The following is a 14,202-nucleotide window of genomic DNA, read 5'->3' as shown; positions in this document are numbered from 1 at the left end:
TCGGCCAAGTCTTCTCAGGTCTCGGCCTCTCGGCCATACCGGTACAAATGATGATATAACACATAATTTACCTTTTATATTTAGCAACTTTTTTATCAAGAAAATAAATATATAACACTTAAGGTGCTTCGAACCATTTACATAATATTTACGTAAAGAAAGCTTCGTTAAGCACATATTCTTCCTCACGTACTTTATAACATAATCCCTTCAAAAAGACAGATAAGAGAATTGTTGTATGTATACAAAACTCCTATCTTTTACTAAGTAGTGATCTTGCTTTATCCTGAAGTACAAAATTCAGATTTGAATTACCCAAACCACTGCATATGCTCACCAAAAGTTCATGTGTGTATCTCTGCTTGTTAGTATTAATTGCCTTGTATTCAGCCATGTTTCTCTAAACCATTTTCATGATATTTTCTCTTTACTATAAAAATAATTCAAAATTTAAAATATTAATAACTATTCAGTTTAAAAATAAATTAATAAATTTTTATTAATATAAAAAATATTTTAAATATTAATAATTTTTAATTTATAAAATAATATTTAATTTATTTATTATATTTTTATTTTTAAAATTAGTTTATATTTAATAATTTTATTATAATGTAATTATTACAATGCCGTGTACTTTAAATTAGGGTTCATCAAAACCTCTCTTTCTTCATTACGATTACGTGCGATTACGTATGCTACATTAAAGCATCACATCAGACAAGGAATATTCATCTTCATTTACTGTTGTACCGCCCTGGTAGTCGGAAGTGATGACGCGGCATCCAGCTACAGTATAGGCGTGTTGACAAGGCGCCAGGTTGGCAGAAGGGAAGGAAGTCGGGGGGCTCGTGAAGTCGCCAGTTATTAAGTTGGCGTGTTCCGATCTCCAGCATACCAGAATAGGCGATCACCGGGTTAAAGATGAAGTCGCCAGATGTAAACTCAGGCGACCTAGTGATTGGAGATCGCCAGAGCAAGCACATCGCCAGAGATGAAGGTGGTGCAGATTATGAAGGCGGCCGGCGAGACCACAGGGAAGGTGTACGAAGGCACCCTAACTCGCCATTCCAGTAGAGATCGCGCTCCCAAGTTAGCTATGCACTGGGCAGTACCATGCATAAGTAACTTAGCAAAATGAGAGTAGAAGCAGCGCCCAAGTCAAGAAGGCTCCAGATGAAGGCACGTGTACGACTAGATGCGAGCCACGTGTCCAAGTCTGTAACTGCTAGGAGAGAGAAAGTAACCAGGTATATAAGAGTTCTCAACGAACTTTCTGAGGTACGCGCGTTCAGATTACACTCTTTACGCTTGCGAGTTATAGAGCTTACTGTGAGAGAGAATTTGCACGGTTCCTGTTCTCTTAGTATTTGGTGATTCGGTCACTGACTTGGGCGTTGGAGTGCGATCGGCCGCAGCGGCGCCGTTCTGTTCCTTTTGCAGGTTCTTGAGGTGGATCTCGAAGAAGAACGGAGGTTTGAAGCGGTGCGCACGTCGATCCTTTGACGAGGCAGTTTCCAGCGTTCCGGTCAACAGGCAGGATCAACTGTAATATGGTATCAGAGCTCTTCGAATGAAGAGTTCTGCTGCGCTTCTCTCTGATTTTTATTTCCCTCTTTGCTGTTCTTGGTTATTTATTTATTTTTCTGTTCTCTTTCAAAATCTTGATTGGTTTTAAAAATCTTTTAGGCAATGTTTAATGAAAACCCTAGTCTTCATAGTCTTAATAGTAGTCACGCTATTACATGCAATTTTTTGTGGTAAATATGGTCATACTGAGGCTGTTTGTTTTCGCAAAGTGGGTTTTCCTTCTGGTAATGTTAAAACCTCAAAGTTTTCTTTTACTAGAAAAGTCTGCACTTTTTGTAATCGTCTTGGCCACACTGTTGACACCTGTTATAAAAAGCATAGGTTCCCTCCTGGCTACAAATTCACCAATTGGACATCCCAAGCCAATAATATGATTACTACTGACACTTTTTCTGAGCTTTTTCCTAAAGAACAGGATGTAAAGGGGATTCAACTTACATCACAACAGTGCCAATTCCTTACCAACATTTTGCGTCAGCAAAACCTTGAGGATCCTGCCCCTCACACTCAAATTAATCAAGTCGGTACCATCTCTACGGATGAAATCCCCAATACTGAGCATTCTTCAATAGGTAAGTTTCTCTCTTCACTATCTTCTATAAAAGAATCTTGGATTATTGACTCTGGTGCCACTGATCATGTTTGTCACAATTTGAACGTTTTTACTACTTATACTAAAATTAAACCTGTCTTAATTAGTCTTCCAAATGGCCAAACTGTTTATGCCACATATTCTGGTTTAGTACGTTTTTCTGATAAGTTTTATTTGTCTGATGTGTTATACGTGCCTCATTTTCAATTAAACTTAATATCTGTTTCTAAACTCACACACCAACTTAAATGCACTTTAACTTTCACTTCAACCCACTGCATTATACAAGACAATCTCACTCAAGAGAGGATTGGTACAGTTAAAGCCACCGCTGGCTTGTACCTTATCACTACCTTGCCTGCTTCTAGTCATTCTAAACCGCATTGTTTTGCTCCTTTTATTAATTGTAATATCACAGACAAAACACTATGGCATTATAAACTAGGACACCCTTCACATGAAAGATTACATGTCTTAAGCAAACAATACTCTTTTATTACTGTTGATACTCATCATGTATGTGACACTTGTAGTCGTGCAAAACAGAGAAAACTTCCTTTCACTTTAAGTAATACTGTTACCTCTGCTATTTTTGATCTTGTACACTTTGATATTTGGGGACCATGTTCCATAATTTCTATGCAAGGTTTTCGTTATTTCTTGACTATTGTTGATGATTACGCGCGTTATACTTGGGTTATTCTGCTGCATAACAAATCTGAAGTGCGTCAACACATCATTAACTTCCCTGTTTTCGTTCAAAATCATTTCAAAACTAATATCAAAACGATTCGTACTGACAATGGTGTTGAGTTTGCTATGTCAAATTTTTATGCTTCAAAGGGAATTATACATCAAAAATCTTGTGTTGAAACACCACAACAAAATGGCATTGTAGAACGTAAACATCAACACATACTAAATGTAACCCGGGCTTTACTTTTTCAAGCAAATCTTCCTCCTATTTTTTGGGAATTTGCTGTAAATCATGTTGTTTTCTTAATAAATGCTATTCCTACTCCATTACTTGATAACATCACTCCTCATGAAAAGTTGTTTGGAAAACCATATGACATTTCCTTTCTAAAAGTGTTTGGTTGTCTCTGTTATGCTAGTACCATTACTGCACATAGGAAAAAATTAGATGATAGATCTATCAAAGGTATTTTTCTTGGCTTCCCGCAAAATACAAAAGGTTATATTATCTTAAATTTAAAGTTTCATAGCATAGAGATATCAAGACTTGTAATCTTTCATGAAAACCACTTTCCATATAAATTGGACAGTGGCTTGCCTGAGGACCCTAACACTTTATCTCTCCCTATTTCTAATGCATATAATTCTGCTTTTGATTTTTTTTCTGATATTGCACCTCCTGTCGAGCCATGTGCCTCTACTCCTGCACCCAATACTGTTCCTCCACCAGCCTCATTATCCTATGATCTTCCAACAAATAGTGCCTCTGCTCCTGCATCCAACATTGCACCTCCATCAGAATTATCACCGCCTGCATCTCCAGGAAGCATCTCACCCCAATTTCCAAGAAGATCAGCTCGTCCTCACCGACAACCTGCCTATCTTGCAGATTTCCACACTGCAACCAACACTGTAAGTAGTAGATATCCTATTCATAATTACTTGTCTTACAATTCCTTATCTTCCAATTTTAGAAATGTTATTTCCTCTATCAATTCTCATCCTGAACCTCGGACATATAACGAAGCCTCCAAACATGTTTCTTGGCAATCTGCCATGCAAGATGAGCTTCAAGCTCTTGCTGCTAACAATACTTGGCAACTTACCCCTCTCCCTCCAGGAAAGAAAACTATTGGTTGTAAATGGGTATATAAAATCAAATACCATTCTGATGGCACTGTTGAGCGCCACAGAGCTAGAGTTGTTGCCAAAGGGTTTACCCAACTTGAAGGACTTGATTTCTTAGACACTTTTGCACCTGTTGCTAAACTCACTACCCTCCGCCTTCTGCTTGCTATTGCCACTACCAAAAATGGGATTTTAAAACAACTTGATGTCAATAATGCATTTCTTCATGGTGATCTCCATGAAGAGATATACATGACCCCCCCACCTGGCCTCTCTCTTCCTTCTCCCCAGCATGTTTGCAAGCTTCAACGGTCTTTGTATGGCCTTCGTCAAGCTGGTCGCCAATGGTACGCCAAACTTTCTACTTTTCTTTTATCAAATAATTACTCTATTTCTGTTGCTGATCACTCTCTTTTTCTTAAATATAATAATGATAAACTCACTGTTATTCTTGTTTATGTTGATGACTTGCTCTTAACTGGTGATGACACGGAGGAAATCAATACAATTACTGCATCCCTTCACCATCACTTCAAGATAAAAAATTTAGGTAATCTCACTTACTTTTTGGGACTGGAAATTGCTCGCAACAGTAGTGGTCTTCATTTAAGTCAACGCAAGTATACTCTTGATCTCCTTCAAGAAACTGGCATGCTTGACTCTGCACCTGTGGCCACTCCTATGACTCACACCTCCCGTCTCTCTCCCGACCAAGGCTCACCTCTCGATGTTAATGCCACTTCTCAATACAGAAGACTCCTTGGACGTCTAATTTACTTAACCAACACGCGACCAGACATCGCCTTCGCTGTCCACAATTTAAGCCAATTCATATCTGCACCCACAACTCATCATCAGCAAGTTGTCTCACGTCTTTTGCGTTACCTCAAGGGCACCCCTGGTGAAGGACTATATTTTTCTCACACTAGTTCACTTCACCTTTGTGGTTTTAGTGACTCTGACTGGGCAACATGTCCTACCACACGCAAATCTGTCACTGGATATTCCATCTACTTAGGAGACTCCCTAATATCATGGAAATCAAAGAAGCAGTCAACTATCTCCCGCAGTTCCTCTGAAGTCGAGTATAGAGCCCTTGCCACCACCACATGTGAGTTACAATGGTTGTCTTACCTCCTTCAGGATGTACATCTTCCTCTCTCCCAGCCTGCAACCCTGTACTGTGACAACAAATCTGCCCTTCAAATAACTTCCAATCAAGTTTTTCATGAACAAACCAAGCATATCGAAATTGATTGCCACCTAGTTCGTGAAAAACTTAACTCTGGTCTCCTCAAACTACTACCCATTACTTCTGCAATGCAAGTTGCTGACATATTCACCAAGCCCCTTGCTTCCGCACAATTCTCTACTCTCAAATCCAAGCTGGGCCTGACAAATATCTACTCCCCAGCTTGAGGGGGGGTGTTAATATATTTAATTTTCTATTTTAAATTATTGGGCTTTGTTTGTTTAACCCAACTTTCCTTTTTCTGTTTCAGCTAGGTCTTAATCTTTTTCTTATATATACACCATGTATTTTACTCTCTAATATACAAAGTGAATAAAAGTTTCTTTTATATTTATTTTTCTCTACAATTAGGGTTCATCAAAACCTCTCTTTCTTCATTACGATTACGTGCGATTACGTACGCTACATTAAAGCATCACATCAGACAAGGAATATTCATCTTCATTTACTGTAATATGTATGACTAAAAAAATAAGAAAAAATCTTCATTGTATATCTTTATATTTCGATAAGAAATATTTAAATGATAATTTTCTAATATCCACATTTTAAAAATATAATGATTTATTCCTCTAAATTTTTTTAAATATTTTATGATAAAATATATAATTAAATTTAACATTTGTTATTAAATAGATTTTTTTTGTTCTTATATTGTTTATGTCTTTAATGTAGTTTCGTGATTTTTAAAATTCTTAATTCAGTTCGAATTTTAATTAAATCGATTATTTTTGTTCTTATATTTTTTATTTTCTTAATGCAGTTTCATGATTTTTAAAATTCTTAATTCAGTTCCAATTTCATTTAAAATAGTCAATGTGATCATTTCTCTTGAGGTTGTTACATTGACCAATGAAATAATGTGGTCATTCCAATTTAATATTAGTTATAATATATACAGAATGATAAATAGATAGATATATAGAGAGACATATATTGTTACATTGTGTACCGATCAGGTTATCGGGTGTGATGACGTGGATAGTAAGTGACTACGTGGGACGTGCTTAGCGGGACACGTGGACAAGAGAAAGATGAATGGTCCAGAAGTGAGCATAGTCGCCGTTTGTGGAAGTGGCGTTCTACAGTGTACATAGTCGGTTGTCGCCAGGTTTGTGTATCATCGCCGTGTTAAATGATGGAAGATCAGGTGGTCAGGAATCGCCAGAAGAGGCACATCGCCCGATTTCCTAGTAAACTTGGTTGAAGCTGTTGGAGGTTCAGGCGTGTAGGTTCAGTAAAGATGATCGTTACGTCAGCATGAAGCATGGAGGTTAAGTGAGTTGGAGGACACAACTTGCTCATCGATGATGGGATTCCCAGAGTGGACATTCGTCGATGGCAAGGTTCCCTCAGCTAGAACATGCATGGCGTGGTGGGGAGGAAGGTGGCACCTGCGACAAGCGATATCATAGAGATGATGTACTTTGTTGCATCCGATACTCGCTTTGTCGGGTGGCGTTCCAGAGCGCGTTACGTGCTAGGTTACACCTTGAATAAGAGATTTGGCCGCATAACAGGATGCTACATAGAAATGATGCTTAAGTCACTCTAGCCCAGATGATGACACGTGTAGGGTTGGATGCTGCATAGCAATGACGCTCAAATTACCCCAGCACAGATGACGACACGTGTAGGGTTGGATGTTGCATACAAATGACGCTCAAATTACCCCAGCCCAGATGATGACACGTGTAGAGTTGGATGCGAGCCACGTGTCCAAACTGTAACCGTCTGGAGAGAGAAAATACCTAGGTATAAAAGGTAAACTTCACAGAATTTGCTGAGGTACGTTCATGATGACTCATTATTTTTGTTGAGAACACTTGAGCACGGTTCTACAACACTTAGTTTTCTCTCAGTTTTTGGGTGTTCCTGTTACTGACTTGAGTGTCGGAGCGCCACTGGCCGCAGAGGCGCCATACTGTGTTTTCAGGTTCTCAGAGAGACAATCTGTAGCGTGGACTTAAAGCGCACGTGGTGTTAAAGCTGGTGAGGGAAGATCGTGACGAGGCATCATTCTTGCGCTTAGTCAACCAGCAGGATCATCTGGCGCCCACCGTGGGGCCGTGTAAAAGGTGATTCCCAACCACAGTTCGAGTTTGTTGAAGTTTTGCTGATTTCTGTTCGACTGCTTGCTGTCGCAGTCGGTTTTACGGAGTTTCATCGTTTGCTTGGGGTTCTAATCAGTAAAGTGGAGTTTCTCTGAGTTGTTGAGGTTTCTATGGATTGATTGTTGGATCAATCGTCTCTTTGCAGTTTGTTCGAAGAGTTTGCAATCTTGTTCTGATTCGGAGTGTTTGTGATTACGATTTTGGTGTGATTTCTTGAAGTTTGTTGAGAAAGGATGAGGGCAACGCGATCCAGTTCAATCGCGCCGTCAACCGAAGAGGACGCTGTATCTATGGCGCAGATGATGGAAATGATGAGGACGTTGCAGGAGAACATGGCTGCATGACGTTCTGAACAAGAGAGAATGCACGAGGCACTAGTGGCCTCACAGGCTAGAAATGAAGAGCTTAACAGAGTCAATAAAGAGTTACGTAAAGCCCTTCAGGGACAGAAGGAGCATGCGACTGGGGACAAATCTACACCCCCGTCCCCACCGCGTAATTTTCCAATGCCGTTTTCTCAGGAGATCATGGACACGGTGGTCCCTGCAAATGCGGTAGCAGTGAAAGCATCTTTCACCGGGGTGGAGGATCCTAAGGCTCATCTCACGGCGTTTCACACGCAGATGATGCTCTCGGGCGGTTCAGATGCAGTCTACTGCAAGGTGTTCATGAGTACTCTCAGTGGAATAGCGCTGGAGTGGTTCGTCAGTCTGCCTACCGGCCACATTACCACCTTCCAGCAGTTCTCCAAGATGTTCGTCAAGCAGTACATAGTAAATAAGGCACCGCCGTTGGTGTCTTACGATCTGTTCGATGTGAGGCAGTATCAAGGGCAGTCTCTGAAGAATTTTTTGAACAGATTCGGGGCTCAGATTGTTCGCTTGCCAGGTAAGGATAAAGATATGTTTGTGCATGCCTTCAAAAAAGGCGTGTTGCCTGGACCGTTTAGTGAATCGTTGATCAAGAGCCACCCCGCCACGTTCGCTGAAATCCGGCGACGTGTCGTGGCTCACATTGCCGCTGAGAGCGAAGTTTCCGAGAAGAGAGGAAATGTGGCTCCAGCTAAGCCACACGCTCAGACGAGGATTCAGCCACAGAGGGTGATGGAGGCGGCGGCAAGGAAGAAGGATCAAAGGATGCATCATCCTTACGATCCAAAGAAGAGCAAGGGGAAGGGGCCGGGGCGGCCTAGAGAGTCTAATCGCCCGCCGAGGTACGAGTTTGTGATGGGATTGGCTGACCTAAACCGGACGCGTGGTGTGAGTTCCACAAGAGCTTTGGCCACTCCATCAATTCGTGCTTGGCTTTGGGATACAAACTCGCCGAGTTGGTCAAGTGTGGGTTCTTGAACGACTACATGCTGGAGAAGCAAACGGGGCAATCGTCAGGTTCACAACCGGCAAGCAGTGAGGGACAGCAGCATGAAATACCCATTCACGGCAAGGTCCACACTATAGCTGGTGGATTCTCGGGTGGTGGGTGTACCGCATCACAGCGGAAGAAATATGCGAGGTCCGTGATGTCAGTAGAAGCTTTTGAGGATCACTCGCCCGATGTGAACATCACGTTCACCAAAGAAGATCTTAGGGATGTTGTGCCTCATGACAATGATCCCATTGTAATCTCGCTTGCTACGGCGGGGAGGATGGTTCATCGGGTGTTGGTCGATCAAGGAAGCTCGGCGGATGTTATGTTTTGGTCGAATTTCGAAAAGTTACAGTTATCCCCTGACCAGCTGAGGCCATATGGGGGCTGCTTATACGGTTTTGATGGTGATCAAGTGGAGGTCAGGGGGTACATTGAGTTAAGAACGACGTTCACAGATGGGGTAGCCTCGCGCACAGAGAGGATCAGGTACCCTGTTGTGAACGCTCCTTCGGCGTATAATATCCTGTTGGGAAGGCCAACACTAAACATAATAGGAGTTGTGCCTTCAACAAGGCACATGAAGGTCAAGTTACCTTCAGTAGAGGGGGTGGTTATCGCCATCCGCTCTGATCAAAAAGAGGCAAGGAAGTGCTATGAAAACAGCCTCAAGAATAAGAGATCGGTGTGCCATGTAACCACAACGCCGCCCCCTGGTGTGGAGCCTGAACAGGAAAATCGGCGAGTGGGGAACACAGCATTTGAGGTGGCCACTGAAAGGGATGTGGTGATGGCAGATGTTGAGGCGAGGTGCGAGAACGTCGCTCGGGTTAAGGAAGAGAAGGACTGCCCGGAAGTCGCCAGGGAGTCGAGAATCGCGAGAGCGGTGATCGCCAGTGAGAAGAGGCCTCAGCCGGTCGAGGATTGGCTTGAGAAGAAGATTGGCGGCAAAACGTTTAAGCTGGGGAAGACTTTAGACGATGAGACACAAGACCAGATCGCCAAGGTGATAGATAGACATTTGGACGCGTTTGCATGGTCTGCTTCAGACATGCCGGGAATTGACCCTGATTTCTTGTGTCACCGCCTAGCGATGGATCCTCAATTTCTTGGACGCCTTCTCGGGATATAACCAGATGAAGATGCATCTGATGGATGAGGAAAAGACTGCTTTCATGACGGAAAGGTCGTGCTATTGCTACAAGGTGATGCCTTTTCGGCTGAAGAATGCGGGAGCCACGTACCACAGGCTAATGGATAAGGTGCTTGCGCCTATGCTTGGGAGGAATGTGCAAGCATATGTTGACGATATGATCGTGACATCTCTGGAAAAGAGCAGGCACGTTACTGATCTGGAAGAGTTGTTCGTTACAATAGCCAAGTACAAGCTGAAATTGAATCCCGAGAAGTGCATTTTCGGCGTGGAGGCAGGGAAGTTTATAGGATTTCTCTTGACTGAGAGGGGAATCGAGGCAAATCCCGACAAGTGTGCCACCATATTGGCGATGAGGAGTCCTGCCACCGTAAAGGAGGTGCAACAACTCATAGGCCGGATGGCCGCCCTGTCTCGATTCGTATCTGCCAGTGGAGAGAAAGGCCACCCGTACTTCCAATGTCTGAAGAGGAATAATAGGTTTGTCTGGACGAGGGAGTGTGAAAAAGCTTTTGTGAAACTCAAAGAGTATTTGGCGAGCCTGCCGGTTCTGTGTAAACCTCAAATGGGAACGCCCCTCAGGTTGTATTTTGCCATAACTGAGAAGGCGATAAGTGCGGTACTCGTCCAGGATCAAGATCAAGTCCAGAAACCTATTTATTTTGTTAGTAAGGTGTTGCAGGGCCCAGAAGTGAGATATCAGGCTTTAGAGAAAGCAGCGCTGGCGGTTGTGTTTTCGGCGAGAAGGTTGCGTCATTACTTCCAGAGTTTTACAGTGTTAGTAATGACTGATTTACCCATCCATAAGGTTTTGAAGAAACCAGATGTAGCTGGAAGGATGGTAAAATGGGCGGTGGAGTTGTCAGAATTCGATATTAAGTATGAGCCCCGAGGACCGATCAAAGGGCAAATCTTCGTTGACTTTGTGGTCGAGCTCTCTTCTGAAACAGCGCAGAGTGTGGGGGATGACTTTCGTTGGGTGCTCTCAGTGGATGGTCGTCTAACCAGCAGGGTAGCAGAGCTGGAGTTATTTTGGAGGGGCCCAACGGTTTGTTGATAGAACAATCTCTGAGGTTTGCCTTGAAAGCCAGCAATAATCAAGCGGAGTATGAGGCTTTGATCGCCGGAATTTTGTTGAAGGTGCTGGTGGCCAAGAGTGATTCGTTGTTGGTCACTGGGCAGGTAACTGGTGAGTTTCAGGCCAAAGATCCGCAAATGGCGGCTTACCTGGAGTATGTGCAAGAGTTAAAAAGGTCTTTTGTTTTGTTTGAAGTGGTGCACGTGCCAAGGGAGCAGAATGCCCGAGCTGAATTGCTAGCCAAGCTCGCCAGTTCGGGAAAGAGGGCAGGCAGAGGACCAACATACAAGAAACTTTGAAGATACCTCGAGCATTTGTGGCAGATCACCAGGTCCTTTAAATTTGCAAGTCGATGGAAGGGATGGCGAGGAGTCATAGATCCTTGACTCATGAGACTTTGAGGACGCCGAGAGTTAGAGCACATCTAGTGGGAGAGGTAAAGATGATGCAAGTTTGTGCTATCCATGAGTCAGATACATGGATAACGCCATACCAGCGCTACATGGCGGATCGCGTGCTCCCAATGGACCCGACAGAAGCTAGAAAGATAAAGAAGAACTCCAGTAGGTTCACCCTCGTCGATGGCGAGTTGTACAGGTTTGGGTTTACACATCCTCTTTTAGTAGAGAGAAGTGCATGAGAATTATGGCTGAGCTCCATGAGGGGATTTGTGGGAGCCACATCGGAGGTCGAGCTTTGGCAATAAGAACTCTCCGTGTAGGTTATTATTGGCCCACAATGAAGGAAGATTGCAAGAAATATGCCCAGTGTTGCAAGCAATGCCGGCAGCACGCCAATTGGCACAAGGCGCCTCCAGAAGAGCTAAAGTCAATTTACAGCCCCTGGCCATTCCATACGTGGGGAATTGATATTCTGGGACCATTTCCATTGGCGATCAGGCAAATGAAGTACTTGGTTGTGGCGATCGAGTACTTCACGAAGTGGATTGAAGCAGAACCAGTAGCCCAGATCACCGCGCACAAGATTCAGAGTTTCGTGTGGAAGAATATAGTGTGTCGGTTTGGTGTGCCTAAGCGTTTGGTATCAGATAATGGGACTCAATTTGCAAGTCACCTGTTGAAGAAGCTGTGTCGGGATGTTGGAATACAGCAGGTGTTCGCTTCTGTGGAGCACCCACAAACGAATGGGCAAGTGGAGTCAGCCAATCGGGTTTTGTTGAGAGAGAGGCTTGAAGAGGAGGTTGGAGAAGGCCAAGGGGTCTTGGGCTGAAGAAGTCCCCCGTATAGTGTGGGCATATCATACCACTGAGCAATCAGGAACCCATGAAACCCCGTTTAGTTTGGTGTACGGGTGTGATGCAATGATTCCAGTTGAAATCCAGGAAAGCTCGCCGAGATTCCAAAACTTTGTGGCGGAAGACTCGAATGAAGAAAGGAGAATGAATTTGGATTTGCTGGATGAAGTCAAGGAGGAAGCACGGGTGAAGGCTGAAGCAGTGAAGAGAAGAGTGGAACGCAAGTACAACTCTAGAATAAAACCAAGGCAATTCAGAGATGGCGACCTGGTGATGAGGAAGGCCCACCAGTATGAGATGGAGAACAAATTGTCGCCCAAGTGGACAGGACCGTTTAGAATAACCGAAGCACTCGGAAACGGCACCTACCGCTTGGAGACGCTGGAAGGAGGGGCGGTTCCTCGTACTTGGAATGCCACTCATCTCAAGTTTTATTACAGTTAAAGCATTGTAAGTAGCGGTTAACTTGAATAGTTTAAAGCAGTTTCAGTTAAAACAATTTTTGAAGGGGGCCTCTTTTTTCCCTGAGGAGGGTTTTTAACTAGGCCACCCAACAAAGAAGATTTCGAAGTTTATCAAAGTTTCCAAGTTCATTAAGTTTGCATGCTTATCGTTTTTAAGTTTTCGGAAAAGAGACCTTGTCGCCCTTGCGTGATTTAAGGCAACGATAAACTCAGATCGCGTGCATTCAGTACAAAGTTTTAAAGTATAAAGTTTTTAAGTCCTCATCGCCATCTGCAATCGGAGGCACCAGTGTAAAGTTTTAAGTCCTCGTCGCCCTCGTGCGATCGGAGGCATCAGAACAAGGTAAAAAGACCTCCTCGTCGTAAGCGAGTGTAGGCGAGAAGAGATTAAAAGGACCTCCTCGCCTCGAGCGGGCGCAGGCCAGAATAGATTGCAAGACCTTTTGTCGTAAGCAAATTGAGGCAAGTTGAAAGTCCTCAGTGCATCCAGGGGAGGAGGAGATGTAACCCCTGGGCAAGTTAAGGCACCAGGAAAAGTCCTTCTCACCCTCGAGTGAGTTCAGGCAAGATAAAACTAAAAGGTCAGGGGTGTTAATGATCTTAAGTATGGGGAAGGAAGGTTGATGGAAAACGCCTTTTCCCTTAAGTGAAACATCAATATTGACCTAGTAAGACCAGTTAAAACTTCCACGCTTGCGGGCGTTGTGAAGATAGATAAAATCCTTCTCGTCTTGAACGAGTTCAAGTACGGTGTGAATGGTGGAAGAAGTTAAAGGATGGCTGGGGAAGGTTCGCAGAAGACACCTCACCATCCAGTTCATTGTTCTAAATCTCAGGGAGGTAGGGAAGGATCCGAAAGGCGACTCTACCCCAGATGAGGGGACAATGATCAAGTTATCTCAAGTTAAAGACTCATGGAAGGTAGAGGGACATCCGAAAGGCAGCTCTCCTCCCAGTTGAGCAAAGATGAAGTCATAAAAAGTTATAAGGTAGCTCTGCAGAGAGCACTTTTCAGTTAAAAGGAAAATGACATCGCCAAAAGACTATGGCTTTGAGATTGATATAGTAAGAAGATTACACGGCAAGAACTAGATCAGCGAAGTTTTAAGCGATGACATAGAAATACACATGTCACTTGGCGGATCAGGCAAGCGATATTTCAGATACTAAGATTGACCTACGCCTACTGCCCAGTAAGTGATTTCGTGTCAAATGTTATTGCTATAGAATAACAGTTTGTTCAGGTTAAGTTGATTTCCAGAGAATTAAGCATCAGTTTGTGCTAAGTAATTGGGTTGAGTAAAAACTAGCCAGTTACATCAGATGATCGCACAACAGATAAAGTTAGAGCCATATATATATATATATATATGAAAGCAGTTTGAACGAAATGAAAGCTATTACAGATAAATCAAAGTTAAATACGAGAGTTTTCAAGATGATAAAATTGAAGTGGCAAATGGGAGCAGTTAAGTTGAAGGCATGATCTTGCCATCCACCACTTTATTGTACACG

The 14,202-nt window shown here is 43.1% G+C and overlaps 1 protein-coding gene across 1 annotated transcript; it reads left to right on the top strand.

The window, feature by feature from the left end:
- Positions 1 to 7,734: 7,734 nt before the first annotated feature.
- On the top strand, positions 7,735 to 8,721 carry LOC137835377 (uncharacterized). Its single transcript, XM_068643861.1, has one exon. It carries the CDS (start codon positions 7,735 to 7,737, stop codon positions 8,719 to 8,721), a length of 987 nt encoding a protein of 328 aa, XP_068499962.1.
- The last annotated feature ends 5,481 nt before the right edge of the window (positions 8,722 to 14,202 follow it).

This window comes from Phaseolus vulgaris, chromosome 11 (assembly GCF_000499845.2).
Source record: "Phaseolus vulgaris cultivar G19833 chromosome 11, P. vulgaris v2.0, whole genome shotgun sequence".
In the NCBI taxonomy this organism is placed as follows: Eukaryota; Viridiplantae; Streptophyta; class Magnoliopsida; order Fabales; family Fabaceae; genus Phaseolus; species Phaseolus vulgaris.
Note: the sequence above shows the minus strand (reverse complement) of the source record. Positions and strands in the feature narration are given on the sequence as shown.